The 18,079-nt window shown below is 45.9% G+C and overlaps 1 protein-coding gene across 2 annotated transcripts; it reads left to right on the top strand.

The window, feature by feature from the left end:
* Positions 1 to 1,215: 1,215 nt before the first annotated feature.
* On the top strand, positions 1,216 to 17,272 carry Jpt2 (Jupiter microtubule associated homolog 2). 2 transcript variants are annotated; one of them, XM_048332035.1, is made up of 5 exons: positions 1,216 to 1,331; positions 4,941 to 5,089; positions 10,507 to 10,649; positions 14,279 to 14,327; positions 14,882 to 17,272. In XM_048332035.1, the coding sequence occupies exons 1-5, from the start codon at positions 1,288 to 1,290 to the stop codon at positions 15,064 to 15,066; spliced, it is 570 nt and encodes a 189-aa protein (XP_048187992.1). In that variant the 5' UTR covers positions 1,216 to 1,287; the 3' UTR covers positions 15,067 to 17,272. The 2 variants fall into 2 exon arrangements, with proteins under 2 accessions (XP_048187992.1, XP_048187993.1); XM_048332036.1 differs by lacking the exon at positions 1,216 to 1,331 and adding an exon at positions 1,358 to 1,432.
* Positions 17,273 to 18,079: the final 807 nt, after the last annotated feature.

The following is an 18,079-nucleotide window of genomic DNA, read 5'->3' as shown; positions in this document are numbered from 1 at the left end:
GTGCAGTGAGCACATCACTAGATGTGGAGGCGAGTAGAGTTCACATGTCAGGGTAGGGTGCTTGCTCAGGGAGCTGGAACCTTGGGCATGACATCAGCCAGTCAATGTAATATCCCACACTTGTATTTCATCATGGGAGTGTTCCTTGTTCATTCCACGTGTTAGCCTCCTTGCTGGCAGGAGGGGGAGCTCCCTTTTGAAAGTCTACTAGCATCTTTAGACCACCCCATAATTCTTTTAAGTCCAAAATCTCTGCAAGACCAAGCCAGGGAGGAGCAAAACAGGTACAACTGCTGATTATCACAATTCTGTCAGATGCATTCATAAGAAAATACCGCACTTTGTCTTAAAAATGAAATACTTTTTTAAGCTAAGAAACCCCACAATGCACCTTTCCTAGGTGTGGTCCTGATCTCCCAGTCAGTCCTAGATCAGTCCAGTGTTGGAAGCACTACACCAGCCTGCCCCTTCTTCCTTGATGGGATCATTGGCTGGCGCTGCAGCCAGGCCACAGAACTCAGTGCTGTTTGCTTTAATAATTGTTAAGCCATATCATCTAAGGTTTCCGGCTTGTTTGAGATGTGAATTTGTCTTATAGATATAAATATAGTGTATTATAAAGCAGAATGCCTGCCCTTCCTGATTATTTTTTGTACCATATTGTAAATTATATTATTTATTCTTTACCAATTTGGGGAATAAGGTGTTTTGGTTATTTAATATAATAAAAGCTGTTAAGCTTATGTTTAAACTTCCAGTTCAAAATGTAAATGTTTTTATTGTGCATAAATACATACTAATACTTGACCTAATGAGTGTCTCGTGCCAGTGTTTAGCGCCAGTATGCCCTGGTGAGCCCTGAGGTAAGACTAGGGTAGCCCTGGCGCCACTTCCGTGCTCTGTGCCAGGCACCTCCAGACACGGCCCGTAACAGGTGCCTCGAACCTCGCCCTCCTCAACCTGCCCTGCAATTAGGACCGGCTCTCGTGGGGCCGCAGGGACTTGCCCATGGTAGAGGGCGGGATAAGTTGTAGGCCAATTCGCGCAGCGTACTCTTGAGCGGCGTCTGCTCTGGCCAATCCACTACTACCGCGACGCCGACCCTTGCAAGCCTCTCTGGGGCAAGGGGCGGGCTGTAAGGGGGGGGTGGACCCTTGCGCGGCGATAGGCTGTGGGCGCGTGATTGGCGCGCAGGAAGTCCAACGGGCGCGGGGAGGCCAGGATACCTGCGCTGGTTCGGGCGGGAACCGCGTCTCTACTGCTGAGGAAGCGTGGGGCGCGGCCGACATGTTCCAGGGTGCGGACGGCGAGGTTGGCCGGCCGAGTTCCAGGTACGCGGCCCTTAAGCCGGCGCGAGCAGCCGTGCTCGAGCGTTGCAGCGGCCACGTGGCAGGCGGGCCGGGCTGGAGTTGCCCCCGATGCGAGCGGAGTCGTGAGTGACTCTCCTCCGGATGCGGAGCGCGCGCTGGGGCCGTGGGGCCGGCGTGTGCCGCGGGAGGGCTGAGGGGCCAGCGCACCCGGCCGAGAGGGCCGAGTGGCCGGCGGACACGGCGGGCGGAAAGGGCCCAGGAGGACCGAGTGCCGGCGGGCGCGGCGGGCGGAGTGGGCCCGGGAGGACCGAGGGGCGGGCGCAGCGGTGGAGCAGCCCCGAGGGGCTGGCGGGCGCGGTGGGCTCCGGTGGGAGCGCTCCAGCAGCGGCGCTGGCGATGCCGCCGCGCCCCTCGGGTCCTGCCGGGGTCCCTCGTCCGCGCGAGCTGCCCGGCACTGGCGGCCCGGGTCTCCCCGTGCTGCAGCACTTAGCTGCGGGACAGATCTCTGGCTCGCTAGAGCCCTGGGCCTCGACGTTGTCTCTTGAGTGTTGAGTGTGTGTGTGCTGGTGCTCCCATCACTAGAGCCATAGCTCCACATCTGGTTTCGTGTTATTTATTTGGAGATAAGAGTCTCACTTTTCTGCCCCGGCTGGCTTTGAACCGCTATCCTCAGATCTCGGCCTCCTGTGTAGTTAGGATCAGGTGTGAGCCACCGGCGCCCGGCAAGCCGCCCTTTTAATTGGAAACCTCTGCCGGGCACTAGAGTGTGCACGGGTGCCGGGCGGCGGGCCGCTGCGGTCTCCTGAGGCACACCGCCTTCTTCCGGAAAGGAGAGCTGCGGCTGCAGTTTACCCTTCCACGATTTTCCTTCTGACCCTTCATCTTTCTATATTTGTTTACTTCTTTTTTGCTGAGGGTTGTCTTGTGCTAAGGTTTTTCTACTTTGAAAATAGGCCTAGAGTCTCATGGACTTTCCTGCCAGGGCTGGCTTTTCAAACCACTATCTACAGATCTCAGCCTCCTGAGTAGCTAGTATTACAGATGTGAGCCAATAGGTGCCGAGCTTCGATATTTGTTACAGGATTGGGCCAAGTCTCTTTTCACATCTTCTCTCCAAGCCTCACTTGTCCCCAAAAGCTTTTCCAAAACAAGCAATTGAGCAATTTTGAACTGGTCCACATAATCAGTTTTCTGCCTCTCCAGTGCACGGTCCACCTGAGCATTCTCAGAGACATATGCCTCATTTCCTTTATTGAATATCTTTACTAAAACATAACAAAAGGCGTATTATAAAAGGCAAAAATAATTAGTGTGCATGATCATTGAAAATTTGTCCTTAAGTATCTGGGCTGGCTATCTCTCCCCTCCCCCATAGTCTCATTGTGGTAACTAGTGCTTGTAGCTTCCCCAAGGCCACACTGGGTCATTGTTGTAGGTCCTATTTTTATTGAAAGGCCTATTGAACTCAGACCCTGCTTGCACTTGCATGGCTGTTGAAGGCTGTGAAACCTGTTGTGCTGGGCCCCACTCACTACCTTTGTGATGGAGATGGCCTCAGACCAGGTTCCCAGGCCAAAACCTGCTATAGCACTATACTTTCCTTTTCTATGCTTGTTTTCAAATTAAAATTCGGAATTTTAAAATCTTGTATTTCACCACTCCAAAAGTTTTTCATCTGAGTAACAGCCACTTTCCTCTTGGGTCTCTCCTCTCCCAGAGACAGCTTGGGAGTTGCAGGAACCTTTTGTACTTTTTTTGGTTGTACTCTTGCATGCAGCACAAACCACTGACACAACTGGTTTTCCCCTTAACTATGAAGTTCTGGTCAAAGGATTTGCTGACACTCGTCTTTGTATTTAGCAGTTTTATTGCAGGGTTGCAGTGTTCTCTGGAAATATTAAACCCAAGCATGTTAGACTTGCAACTAGGTAAGAAAAATAGGACTAATAACCAGAGCTGTGTGATTTATAAGTGGACACAAACTTGTTGGCTTTGTCCACCAGCAATATGTCTAAGGTCTTGTTAAGTCCCTTTCTAAGCCTGGTTATTGGTTATTGTTAAATTCATAAATTCCTTTTTCAAGGAATAATTAACTGCTGAACAAGGCAGGTTTGACACATCTGCTTTCCCTTTCTTGCAAGCCGATAGGGACCTGGTACCAGCTCAAAGGCCTGCCAGTATGTGCCTGGCATCTATGGTGTTGAGTAGTCAGCAGAGGTTCTCTGCTGGAGTGTGGGTGGCACATTGTCTACACTCCATAGAGCATATGACTTCCTCACTTTCTTCTGTCTTCCCTTGTGGCAGAGAATCTGAATGCTCCATTTACTGTCCACTGCTCCTGGCCCTTTGGAGGGAATGAAAACATTTTTATTGTCCTATTCCTTTGTAACTCCCCATAGTTTTCCAGTGAGGCCTAATCGCCACTCTTAGCTTTTGTGGGGGGCTCAGTCCACTAGTTTCAAGTAGTTCTAAATGTCTGGGTCATGGCTGGGAATATGGCCTAGTGGCAAGAGTGCTTGCCTCATATACATGAAGCCCTGGGTTTAAATCCTCAGCACCACATATAGAAAATGGCCAGAAGTGGTGCTGTGGCTCAAGTAGCAGAGTGCTAGCCTTGAGCAAAAAGAAGCCAGGGACAGTGCTCAGGCCCTGAGTCCAAGCTCCAGGACTGGCAAAAATAAATAAATGAATAAATAAATATCTGGGTCAGACACTCCCATTGCTGAGGCCTTGGGGCTCACACACTGATTTAAAATTCAGTTTCTGGAGATTCTCTCTCTGGAATGAATTTTAAATCTAACTAGATGCCTTGAGAAGATACTCATTCCATATGTCTTGGTATCAAATACACACTGGTCCTAGTAGGTACTTCTGTAACATTCCAGTTCTGGGCATTTCACTCTTACACCAGTGTTGGACCACAGACTATCATCCTAGTAGGGACCCCTTTGGCAAACCCCCCAAGTCAGGAATGCTTCACAGATGGTGATTCTGAGGAAAGGAGAAATAAGTGATTTGCTATAAGTCATTCAAGAAGCAGAAGAATCATAATTCAGGCAGGCTGCAGTTTACACATAGACTGGACGCTAGTACTTCTCTAAAGGTCTCTAGAAGACACACACTTAACCACGGATCAGACCGGACCCCCACTGCAGCAGCTGAGTTCTGCCAGGGCAATCCCAGGCCACTGTGGCTCCCAGCCCTTGGATATAGGTGGTAAGGAGGGAGATGTGCTACCAAGCATAAGCTACTCACTGGAATTGAAGCATGGAAAGAACAGAACAGTTCTTTAATCATGCCTTTTATACTATTCATGTTCATTTTTCATATAATAGCTTAATGTACATCTAATAGAATGAATTTCTGATTTTTCTTTTTATAATGTGGCTCCTAAAAATGTGAATTCCTTGTGACTTTTGTACATGTGTGTTTGAAACATTGTCTCACTGTGTAGCCCAGTTGGTCCTCCTGCCTCTGCCTCCTAAATACTGTTATCACAGCATATACTGTCGTACTCATTGGGGACTCTCATTTCTCCTATCTAGTGTTGGCCTCGTGGGAAAAACCACCACCACCAATCTTGTGATTCCTGAGAGTGTAAAGCAGATGTTTGTTTACTTGTGCTCACAGGACCATGAAGCCCCCAGGAGGAGAAGCAAGCAATATTTTTGGAAGTTCAGAGGAAGCAGTTCCTTCAAGCAGGCCTAATAGAATGGCATCTAATATTTTTGGACCAACCGAAGGACCTCAGAACATACCCAAGAGGACAAACCCCCCAGGTATAAACCTTTGTAGTTTTTATATTTTTCTTAGGCCTCTACCGATTCTTTTATATTGTTCCTTTGAAAATAACGTGCTGTTTCTTTGTTCGTTTAGAGTCGGGGACTTGGTGTGTAGCCCAGATTACAAAAACTTTGAGCAATCTTCCTGTGTCATTTTCCCTAGCACTGGGATTAAAGGGTTATATTTCCGTATCCTGGCCGTCACTTTCTCCCCTGTGAAGATGGCTTGAGCACACAAATGGCCACTACTCATCAGACACTTTGAGTGAGGGAACTGAGGATATTGAACTGAATGGTAGGAGTCTGGTTCTTGGACTCTTGGAAATTCTGAAGTTTCATGCAAATATTTGTGCTCTCAAACATTTTTCTGTGTGGGTATGTGGGTATTGGGTTTTCACTCAAGACAGTTATTCTACTGGCTTTTTGCTGGTTAATAGGAGACAAGAGTCTCAGTCTTCTTTGCCTGGACTGGCTTTGAACCGTGATCCTCAGGTCCCAGCCCATCATTCTTAGGGTGTTACTAATTGGCTTTCAGTGGAATTGGAACTCTAGATAGACACAGTTCTTCACTAATTGCCTATCCTAATGGTTACAGAAGAAAATAATTTGCTAGGAAAACTTTAAGTTGGGCATAGGTGGCTTATGCTTACCTACTCAGGAGGCTGAGATCAAGAAAGGAAAGATCTAAGTTTGAAGCCAGCCCAGGCAAAGTCTGTAAGACTTCATGACCTAACTGAAGACAACAACAACAAAAAAATAGGTATCTATGGCTCATGACTGTAACCCTAGTTACTCAAGAGGCTGAGATCAGAGGATCATAACTTCCTGTCAACCCAGAGCAGGAAAGTTTAAGACTCTTTATTTCTAATTAACCACCAAAAAGCCAGAGGTGGAGCTGTGGCTCACATAGAGTACTAGCCTTGAGCGAAAAAGCTCAGGGACAGTGTTCAAATACTTGAGTTCAGGTCCTAGGACCTACTTAAACACACATTTGCGGGCACACACACTATATTACTGACTAGAGGTATGGCTTGAGTGTTAGAGCCCTAGGCAAGTAAGCAAACCAGCTGAGCAGCTGTGAGGTCATGAGTTCAAAAGGCTTGCTTTAACTGGATGTGATTATACATGCTTATAATCCCTGTACTCTGGAGTTTGAGACAGGAAGATAGTGATTTTGAGACCAGCCTGGATTAAATAGCTAGACCCTGTTTCAAAAAGAAAGTAGGGTGGGGGGAGAAAAGGAACTAGCTTCTCTACAATAGCAGGGTTTGTTTCATCCTTAAAAGATCTAAGATGTGATCATAATGTTAGAACCAGAGCAAGAATTGCTCCCTACCTCCTTCCAATTCTGGGTACAAATGTTTTTTGACCAAATGTAAATAAGTAAAATTTTTGTTTATTGGTTGGTAGCCATTGGAGTTGTTGGAATGTGGTCAGTAGAGACACTAGCAGCTCCTCTTTAAGTGACTGATGTTCTCACCATGTCCAGCTCAGGTTAAGGCCAGGAATAACCAACCCTGTAAAGCCACCACACCGGGACATCAGAGTGGCTTGTATGCAAGGTCAACTCGGGCTCAAAGCAGCTGGGTAGGTTGAGAGCCAGTCTGTGTGGTGCTTCCTGGAGAGCTTACCCCTGTGCCTGTCCTTTAGAACCTCATGCCCACCGGCACTCTAATGCCTGGTGGGGAGCCTGGAACCCTTGACTGGGAGTTGGCAGCATGTTGGAGGAGGTAAGAGCACCACTTTGGTGGTGCATCTTGTGGCTTTGGAGTTTGTTTCCATCCACCAGCGGCTCTTCCAGAATATAGTCTGTGAAGCCTGACAGTATAGTCACCTGTTGTACTCACCCAGAAGTTGAGACCCTGCCTGGTTCTGAGCACAGTGTCTGTAGTGATCCAGCTCAAGAGTCTGAAGAAAACAGGCAGAGGTAGAGTGTGTTTTCTCCTCCCTTCATGAGTCTCCGTTCCCCACTACTTGCTTGTCTAGGTCTTTACTGGTTGTTTCTATGTTTACCTGACGGTGATGATCCATAAGTAGGGCTTGCTCAGTGTCTTCCAGGGTCTGTGCTAAGTGTTTCACACATTGTTTTTCACCACAACTCTAGGAGGTAGGCAGTAGTGTTGTCCTGTGGCAGCATCTGAAAGCAAAAACTTTACTTTCTAAGAAGTTTCTGTAATAGGAAAGCATGTGAGTCCCACCCCTTGTTAGTGGCAGAAGGAGCTTTTGGATCTGAGTTTCCTGCTTCCAGTGCCCATGCCATAACCTCACCTCCTGAATGCATCCATCTGGATGTATTTCTTAAAATGGAGTCCCAGCTCAGAGGTTGTACAGATACTGATAACTTGCAAAGCCCTGTGGTTTATCCCTAACGTATGTGTATGTGCTTGTGTATTCCAATATAGTGCTTACCTTGAATTTATTTTTCTTAAATTATGAGTGAATTTAGGCTTTAAATTTTTTTTTTTTTTTTGCCAGTCCTAGCGTTTGAACTTGGGCACTGTCCCTGAGCTTCTTTTGCTCAAGTCTAATACTCTACCACGAGCCACAGCGCCACTTCCAACTTTTTCTGTTTATGTGGTACTGAAGAATCGAACCCAGGGCTTCATGCATGCTAGACAAGCACTCTACCGCTAAACCACATTCCCATCCCTAGGCATCTTTTCTTGCTTCAAAGCTCAAGCCATCTTTCAAGGTAACAGTGTGTAGTTTGGATGTAAGCCTTTGTGGATGACCAGGAATGACATAATGGGAGTGGGCCTCTCTCTGCCTGGCAGTCAAGACACATTGGCTAGCAAGGCCAGGAGCCTCACTGAGGGGTGCCTGCAGGACACACTGCTGCACTGGGCCCATATCAACTGTTTAGATTCAGTCCTCACCTGGGTAGGGATTCTTATGAATTAATTGAGAATGTGAAGCAACTTGCCTAAGATCACACAGCTAATAAGTGACAGAACAGGGACTCTCCTCCTAGCAGCAGCCTTGGCCCAGAGCCACTGTCCTTTGCCCCACTCTGTGCTGGGTTCACAAAGCACAGGTGTCTAGTTTCCAGACTGGATCCCTGGGAGGTCCATAGTTGGGGCTTGGGAATGTTTTGTAATAACCTTGATGTTAAATGAGGCCATCCAACATGTCCCTAAAACTTCTTTTCCCCTCTCCCCCCACAAGGCAGATGCACAGCCCAAGCCTGTACTTGCCATGCACAGTTACAAACTTCCTAGTAGCATTAGTCTAGACCTCTAGAAATTGACACTCCGTGCTCCACACCACCCCTCTGAGAGCTTGGTGGATTGTTCCTGCTCCTGCACCTGTATTCCTCCTATACATGGTTCAAGTGGTGCTCATCACCTTTTTTTTTTTTTTTGGCCAGTCCTGGGCCTTGGACTCAGGGCCTGAGCACTGTCCCTGGCTTCTTCCCGCTCAAGGCTAGCACTCTGCCACTTGAGCCACAGCGCCTAGGCTATATCCCCAGCCCTGCTCATCACTTTTAAATGTAATTACTTGAAAGTAGAAAACTAAAGACAGAACTCTTTATAGCTTCTTAGATTCCTTATAGTTTCTTATATACCCTTAGATTTCCTACACCTTCTAATACATACTTCTCTTTCCTGATTACTTCTCTTTCTCCTCTCTGTGTGTGTGTGTGTGTGTGTGTGTGTGTGTGTGTGTGTCTTTCTCTCCTTTTCTGTCAGTCCTAGGCTTGAACTCAGAGCATATGTGTTGTCCCTAGGCTTTTTTTTTTTTCTGCCCAAGGCTAGTGCTCTACCACTTTGAGCCACAGCGCCACTTCCAGTTTTCTAGTGGTTAATTAGAGATAAGAATCTCATGAACTTTCCTGCCAGGGCTGGCTTTGAACCATGATCCTCAGATCCCAGCCTCCTGAGTAGCTAGAATGATAGGCATGAACCACCGACGCTCAGCTCCTGGTTACTTTTCTGTTTTTGTGGTACTGAGATTTGTACTCAAGGCATCACAATTTCTAAGCAGGCACTTTGCCACACCCCCAACCCCCTTTTTCTTTAGTTATTTTTCAGGTAGGATCTCTATGTCGGGTACTGTGCCTCCTGAGTTAGGGGGATCACAGGCTCAAATGCTCGGTTGTTGAGCCTTGTATTATCTTACCGTTTTCCAACTGGGCTGAAACCTTGATCCTCCTAATCTCTGTCTCCCAAGTGGTTAGGATTTCAGGTTTGAGCCATGGCACCTGGCCTGAGGAATCACTTTTTTCCTTACCAAATACAAGCAGATGAGATACATCCTTTTTATATTAAGATGTTTTGGTGCTGTTTAGACTGTTCATAGAACATGTAAAGCAGGTGTTTCTTTATGCTATATAGAAAATGTAGCTGATACTTGTTGAATGTTTACATCCTAGGCATTGTTCTGTGTCACATCTCATTGAATTTTCATACAACCCTCAGAGAAAGAACTTTATTTTCCCTACTCTACAGATGGGGATTGAATATGGAGAAAGGCCAAGTGTCTTTTTTAGAGCCACACAGGTATTCAGTGAAGTATTTTTTATTTTGTAGATTCATGGAGTACCAAGGCTTTGACTTTGATACCTGCCTCCATTTGGCATAACAGTGCTTTGTGGAAGGTCGATCCTTGATGTCTGCTTAGTAAGGACAGTATCAGTTGGTATTATACAGTAGCTGTCTTTCTGCCTTAGATGTCCCAGCATTCTTGTGTCAGATCCACCAGGCCTCAGCTGTCTGTCCACAAGTTCTATCAGAGATGCACGTTTTTATCAAAGATGTTACATTTCTTTTAATTGAAGAAATACCAAGTCATCATTGGAAGTCACAGGCAGAATGAGATCAGAATGTCTAGTAAATGTTATTTTCCAGATTACAAGTTTGTCTTGAACAGGGCATTTTATTAGCTTTAGAACTCTGTGTGACATACACGTTAGTTGCTTTGAATAGTTAGGTGTTCAGAAAACTCGAGAAGGGGAATGTGCTGTGCGGTCCCTTCTAGAGGCCAGCCTAGATCGAGGGGCTGATAGAGACATGAAGGCCACAGCCGGCCCAGGTAAAGGGATTGGCTGGGATGTCCAGTCATCCCACCCGGTTGGCAGCAAGTTCAGTACCTGCACTGAGGTGAGAGGTAACGAACATGGTGACAAATGTGAAGATGGGCTGGGGATATGGCCTAGTGGCAAGAGAGCTTGCCTCGTATACATGAGGCCCTGGGTTCGATTCCCCAGCACCACATATACAGAAAACGGCCAGAAGTGGCGCTGTGGCTCAAGTGGCAGAGTGCTAGCCTTGAGCAAAAGGAAGCCAGGGACAGTGCTCAGGCCCTGAGTCCAAGGCCTAGGACTGGCCAAAAAAAAAAAAAAAAAAACAAAGACAAATGTGAAGAAAGAGCAGATGGCTGCTGTGGTGCTCAGTGTTCTGTGGTTGTTTCTGCAGGGGGGAAAGGAAGTGGTATCTTTGACGAATCAACTCCTGTGCAGACCCGGCAACGTCTGAACCCACCTGGTGGGAAGACCAGTGACATTTTTGGGTCCCCAGTCACTGCCACTTCACCCTTGGCACACCCAAACAAACCCAAGGTATGGATGACATTCAGATAGCAGACATGAAAGAAAACAAAAGTTGAGCCAGATTCTTAGAAAAGGCTCCAAGGCAGATATGACATGACATTAGGAAGAGACAAAGTAGATGACACCAATTTTCCTGGGTGTTGTCTGCCTTGCGTTAGGTTTGGGAGCTCCCCTGAGTCACCCCGGGGAACAGGTTTTAGCCTTGTGATGCCCCAGGGAGGCGGTTCTGCTGGTGAGCAATGTGCTGCTCTTCCTGTTCTCCCTGTGTGCCTGAGGGATGGGGACAGTGCTTGACACAGATGTAGCCTTATACTGTTCATTTTGGAAAGACAGATGATGGCTCTTGGTGGATTCTTCACCATAGGAAACAGATCTTTGTACTTGTTACCTGTGTGTGCATGGCCACAGCATTCCAGACACCTTTGATGCAGCAAACACCCCCAGGGACAAGATGAGCACAGTCTCCTCAACAGTGGAGTGACTGAGCAAGTACAAGTTAGATCTGTGAGCCCCTGGGCTTGAGGTACAGGCTTGACTCCTAGCTCTCTGTGTACCAGAGCAAGCATAGTCTAGCCTAATGTGTGGTAGTTTGAGTGGTGGTAGACTTTTCTGTGCTTTACTTTGGCTAGAGCTTAGCTGTATTAAAGGTCAGGACTTTATTACTGCCATTTTTAAACTATGCTTCTTCACTTGTTTTTGTGATCAAAAGAGAGTTGGAAACAAAATGCTGAAGCTACTTTGTCCCTAAGGAATTTACAAAACAGTTTCCTCTGTTGCGTCTATGATTTCCCCAGACATAGGAACAAAGCCTAAAACTCAGAGCTCTACCAAAATGGAGAGCCTGACTCACAGTCTGTTCCCATAATCTAATGTCCTAAGGGCCTACACCTTCAGTGGAAAGGTGAGTCAGAAATAGCTAGGTGGCCCCTGCATACAATCCTAGCTACTTAGGAGCCTGGGATCTGAAGATTGCAGTTTAGTGCCAGCCCATGCAGAAAAGTCCATGACTGATCTCCAAGGAACTACCAAAACACTGGAAGTGGAGCTGTGACTTAAGTGGTTGAACAACACTAGTCTTGAACAAAAAAGTTAAACAGTGCCCTAGTCCCTGGGTTCAAGTCCCAGGAGAGACACACACACAGCCTAATTCTCTAAAACTGAAAATTTTTTTGTGTGTGTCACTACAAGGGCTAGAACTTGGCTGGAGCTCTCACTTGGCTTTCCTGCTCAAGGATGACACTTGAGCCTCAGTAACAGCTCCACTTCCAACTTTCCTACTAGCTAGTTGGAAATAAAAGTCTCACAGACTTTTTAATCTTGGCTTTCACCCTCATGAGTGACTAGGATTATAGGCATAAACTATCATGGACATAGTAGGGCTTCAACTCCAGGCCTTGGACCAGTTAGGCAGGTGCTCTACGGCTTGAGTCACTTTAACAGTTTTTGTTTTTGTTATCTTTCTTTTGTTTTATTATTTATTTATTTATTTATTTATTTTTTGCCAGTCCTGGGGCTTGGAACTCAGAGCCTGAGCACTGTCCCTGGCTTTTTTTTTTTCTTAAGGCTAGCACTCTACCACTTGAACCACAGCACCACTTCGGCCTTTTCTGTTTATATGGTGCTGAGGAATCAAACCTTGCGCTTCGTGCATGCTAGGCAAGCACCCTACCACTAAGCTACATTCCCAGCCCTGTTTTTGTTATTTTTCAATTATGAAGTCTCAGTTTCTAGCCTGGGCCAGCCTGAACTGTCATTCTTCTACATGTGCTTACTTGTATAGCTGGCATGACAGGCACACACTGTCCACTCAGCTTTTGTTATAAAGGTGATGTAGGAGCTGGGAATATGGCCTAGTGACAAGAGTGCTTGCCTCCCATACATGAAGCCCTGGGTTCGATTCCTCAGTACCACATATGTGCTCAGGCCCTGAGTCCAAGGCCCAATAAATAAATAAATAAATAAAGGTGATGTAAATAGCTGTTGTTTTTCTTTAATTTATCTTAATTTCCTGTATCTTGTGTCTTCTATGTAAAATTATTTAATCAGTAGAGAGGAAAGAGAATCACAGTAACAGCAGGACAAAGGGAGTAAGTAGGGATGGGTAAGCGGGAGAAAATGAGGGATGAGGTAACAGTATTTAAAAACAAATGTACTCATTACCTTACTTATGTAATTGTAAGCCCCCCCCATCACCTTTTCAATAAAGATTAAAAAAATAAAAATAAAGGTCATGTACAGAGTCCTCAGCTTTTTAATGAATGAGATGGAGGTCTTAAGAGCTTTTTGCCCAGTCTGGCCTTGAATCACAGTACTTCCTATCTCAGCTTCCCAAGTAGCTTAATTATAGGCATGAGCCACCACATGCAGCCAAAGAAAATTCTCAACCATTTCTGGAGTTCTTCATGCAGTGAAAGTCATTACATTCTTGTTAGTTCGCATCCCAAAATATGGTCTGTTACAAAATTTGATCGATGATTTGTTCATTTGCTTGTTCCAGTTCTGGGGCTTGAACTCAAGGCCTGGGCATCACATGGCCATGAACTTCATTTTGCTCAAGGCTAGTGCTCTACTACTTGAGCCACAACATCACTTCCAACTTTTTCTAAGTAATTTATTAGAGATAAGAGTCTCGGTCTTTCCTTCCCGGGCTAGCTTCAAACCAACCATCCTTAGATCTCAGCCTTCTCAGTAGCTAGGAATATAGGCATGAGCCACCAGCACCCAGCAGTTGGTTTGATTTCTGTGGTACTGAGAAGTGTACCCAGGGACTTGTGGGTGGTAGGCAAGCATGCGCTCTCTTGGGCATGCTCTCTCTCTCTCTCTCTTTATTATCGGTCATGGAGCTTGAACTCAGGGCCTTGGGTACTTTCCCTGAGCTCTTTTACTCAAGGCTGGTGCTCTACCACTTGAGCCACAGCACCATTTCTAGCTTTTTCTGTGATTAATTGGATTAATACTTTCCTGCCTAGGCTGGCTTTGAACTGTAATCCTCAGGTCTCATCTTCCTGAGGAGCTAGGATTACAGGCATGAGCCACCAGAGCCCAGCTCCTCTCTACCTCTTGATCAGTACTCTTAATCTATATTTTTTTAAAAAAAATCTTGAAATATTTATGGGTAAATAAAATATCTAGAATTTGATTTAAAATATCCTAAGGAGGGACTGGCAGGATCTAAGCACAGGAGGTGATGTGGGTGAGAGACGGATGATATCATTGTAGCAGTTAGCAGGTTACAGAGGAATTATAATGTGAGTCGCTCTGCTCTGTTTTGGTCAGCATAGAACCCAGACTCTTGGCTAGCCCAGCACTCTACTGCTAACAATTAAATCACTTATGATAAAATCAAGTTTTAAATGTAGCTGAGGCAGGGGGATGAAGAGGGTAAATTAGTGAGTACTTTATGTATACATGAAAGTAGAACAGTGAAATCTGTTAAGATTAGTTTATAAGGAGGGAGGGGAAGATAAGAGGGATACAGAGATATGGTTACGCTATATGGAAATATCACAGTGGAATGCCTCTTGTATAAACTAATTTATGCTAATAAAATGTTTGCTTTAAGTTAAACGGATCATTCATGTCCTGGTCTTCATTGTCCACTAGAATGAGCACTGACCTGGTGGTCTGTCTGGTTACAGGACCATGTTTTTCTGTGTGAAGGAGAAGCCACAAAATCTGACCTTAAAGGTGAGCTTGATCCCTGCGTTTCTCCTGTGTGATGTCACCTTGGGCGAGTTGGTCGTGTTCCTGGCAGAACAGAAGGGAGCGTTCCACTGTACCTTCCAAGCAAGCACAGTGTGTGCCTTGTTGAGGAAGACCAGGGGCACAAGGGTTAGCTTTTCTTCCCTCATCATTAAGAAAAACTTTTTTATAAGACTCCACCTCCAAAGATAACCAGCCAAATGCCAAGCTGGAGTGTGGCCCAAGTAGTAGAGAACCAGCTACGCAAACAAGTCAAGTGACCATGAGGCCCTGAGTTCAAACACCAGTACTGGTGTTGGGGGGCGGGGGGTAACTTATAAAGGAAGACATTTAGGAGTGTTTAATCATCCTTAACTTTAGTACAGTTCCAAAGCTGCACCTGCTAATAAAGCTGAGTTTTCTTGGCGCAAGAGAGATTCTGCCTGGCTTACTTTCTCTACCGGTACCATGTGAAGGCTTGATGAGCTGCTATGATACTGACTGTAGTGCAGCTTGCTTGATAAACTACTAATAAACATTGTACTGGCTTTGTTTCACAGCTGCAACAAGCACCTTGCCCCAAGAAGAACCTGGTGAGAAGGGCAACTCCAGAGCAGACCATGGGAAAGCACCTGAGCCCACACCTGCAGTGGATAGCCACGAGCCTAGGCTGGGGCCCCGGCCTCGCTCCCACAACAAGGTCCTGAATCCTCCAGGAGGCAAATCCAGCATCTCCTTCTACTGAGAAGCTCCTGCTTTGCCTATAGCCAGAGCAGACACTTGAGAGATAGAGTATTGAATGTTAGTGTTTCCTTTAAAGCAAACGTGGGTGGGAGAGGGTTATTGCACAGGAGGCTGGCTGCTCAGTGGCTTTGTTGCCTTCTTAAGAGCCACACAGAAGACTGCCTTCTAGACTGCTGAGAAACACATTTAGGGAGAAAATGGGATTCTTGGTATCCATGCATTGGTTGTTCTGAATGGAGCAAAACAAAGATGGGAGAAGAAATTTGGCAGGGCCTTCCCTGTCCTGGTTGGTCCTTGGCTGGTCAGGCATCCAGGAATGGATATAAGAAAACTCAAACAACCTGTCTGTCTCTAGGGGGTGGGGTGGGGTGGGGTGAAACGTAAATAGAAACACTAGGAAGCTGGTGGTCTCTCTGCCTTAAACATTCCCTGGTAGGAAGTGCTACCACCAGAATGGCCTTCCCTTCCAAGATTACCAGCAAACCCCAACACCTTTCCAATGTATTTTCCTGCAGTCTTCTTGAACCATCTTGTTTTTTCTTGACAGCAGTCAACAAAAGCCAGTCTCAGTCTCCTGCTTTGTGGAAGATTTTTACACACTAATTCTCTTGAGTTGTCCATTCCTGAATCTAAAACAATGGCCCAGTCTCACATACAAATCTGTGGGGGCTGGTTCTGCTCCTTGTCATGACAGGTTTACTTCTAGATTGTTCTTTGTGTTTGTCTCATCAACCCTAAGTCTAGGCCTCCTCTCCACAGTTCTTTCTACACAAGACCCCCTAGCCTCTGCAGGACTGAAAAACCAGATACTTCCAAGTACTGGTCTTAATCAGTTTTCTTCCTTGCTTTGTTCTGTAGTTGATGGGGAAAAGACATGCTTGAGAACCTTGGGTTTGTAGGTTCGTTTCTTTAATAATACCTGAAAAATTGTTTTTAAATATCAGCTTCTCATATATGCCTATACACTCCATTTCTAACATCTGGGAGCAGGAGGAGTTCTAACATCTGGGGGCAGGCACACCAAAGAAGAAAAGGAGCTTTTCCAGCCACCTGTGGAAAGCTCAAAAACCTCTGGACCACATTCACAAATTCTGCTCCTTTGGCCAGGATGTTAAATATCCTGCCAACAAAGGTAGTGGGCCTGCGCAAGTTGTGTTGCATCTTCTGCCTGCTAGAGATCTCTGCGCAGCCCAGAAGGGCTGCAGCCTCCATTCCCCCACTTCCCTGAATAACAGTTAACAGGAGACACTCTGGGTGCTGCTATTGCTCCTGTCTGCAAAGCTCATGCCAAATTCCAGGTGTCCTTGTCATTATTAAGCTTAACAAAAGTAACACCTTGTATAGTCACACTCATGTTTACTTAGCTTCATAAGTGCCTGCAGGAGCTCTATTTGCTATTACTGACCTATTGAGAGGTCTGCATGGGGCTTTGTCAACCAAAGAGTTTTTACCCACTTCAGTTGCCCTGCAGACTCTGGAGCCAAGAAACAAGTATTTCATGTGATTGTAAGATTGCAAATGGGTTCTAGTTAAAATCATTTATAAGGATGTCCTTTCAAATTCAGGGCATTTTTTTTCCCTGTTTAAAAGAAATTAAATGATTCTTAACTTTTTAAAGCCAAAACACAGTAACTTGTTTAACTTACCAGCAAGTACTCTGATGGTAGCAATGAACCTTTTTGTGACTGTTTTCTTTATGAGAATTTTACTTGTGAACTCTGAGTCGGATTGCGAAGAAGAAATCCAACATTAATTACTGTGTTGATCCAGTGGAAGATAATCCAGTCATAGGGACTTCTGGATGAAGGGGAACCTACAGCAGCAGCCCAAATATCCTCAACTCCCTGGGCAGCAGAGTGTCCTGCCTTACTTTCCCTTCCTCTTGTCTTCCTGTGAGGCTGTGGGTTGGGCTTAGAGCCTAAGCAGTGTAAAGGATCAGCTGAGGCCTGTGGGTGAGGTTATCATTTGCATGGGGCCTCTGGAATGCCTGTGTATGGATGAATACTGTTCTCACATCCTTGTTACATTGAGAAATTACTAGTTTGTATTTTTAAGCCTTAAAACTTCTTTTAAGTGCATTTGGTGCCAACTTTTTTTCTACAGCCGTATAAAAACCTGTCCTCACATCACAATGCAATTTTGATAGGAACATTTTATTTTTATGAAGTAGAATTGGATATAATTGAATTAAACTTAGTAACCATGTACACAGTCTTGGTCTGTTTTGTGTGCATACATGCCTGTGCTTATTCTTGGCAATCCATTCTGAAGAAAACAATGACTGCTCTTTCCTTGGGGCTTTCCACTGTTAAAAGATTTAGCTTCCTCCCCCATATCTAGAGAATACCCAAATATTTGAGCAGAATAAGTGAAGGGTAAGCTATTGATGTGTCTTGTTTAAAAAAAAAAATTCCCCTCCCATCACTTCACTTGCCCTGTAGAACTTAGTCTTGCCAGGTATGAGCCTACCTACTCAGGAGACTGACCTAAGGATTGCAGTTCAAAGTCATCTAGGGCAGAAAAGTCTGAGACAAATCCAATTAATCACCAAAAAAGCCAGAAGTGCAGTATAGCTTAGCGTGCTATCCTTGAGCTGAAAAGGCTCAGGGACAGCGCCCAGGCCCTGAGTTCAAGCCTCAGTACAGGCACACAAGAAAATAAGCGTGACTATCCCATCTGACCCTTTTAGCTGAAGAGAGACAGGAGTAAAACTATCAGTTGGTGAAGAGGTCTGATAGGGAGTCAAAGTAGCCGAGCTGAACATTCCAAGTCCTGCGTTCATGCAGAATAACACATATACATCCAAGGGACAGGACCGGCGCTGCCCTAGGTAAATCCCAGGCAACCAGGAGCCCATTCAGAGAAGGGGAGTGCAGAGGGCGGGGTCGAGCAGGACACTGGGCGGAACGAATCAGCCCCACCGCGGAAGGTAGTGAGAACCCCGGAGACGCGCTAAAGCTGCGAACTGGAGCAGAGGAGCGGCGGCACCGCGAGTCGAGGCCAAGCAAGGCCCT

The sequence above is a fragment of the Perognathus longimembris genome, chromosome 23 (genome assembly GCF_023159225.1).
Source record: "Perognathus longimembris pacificus isolate PPM17 chromosome 23, ASM2315922v1, whole genome shotgun sequence".
Classification (NCBI taxonomy): Eukaryota; Metazoa; Chordata; class Mammalia; order Rodentia; family Heteromyidae; genus Perognathus; species Perognathus longimembris.
Note: the sequence above shows the minus strand (reverse complement) of the source record. Positions and strands in the feature narration are given on the sequence as shown.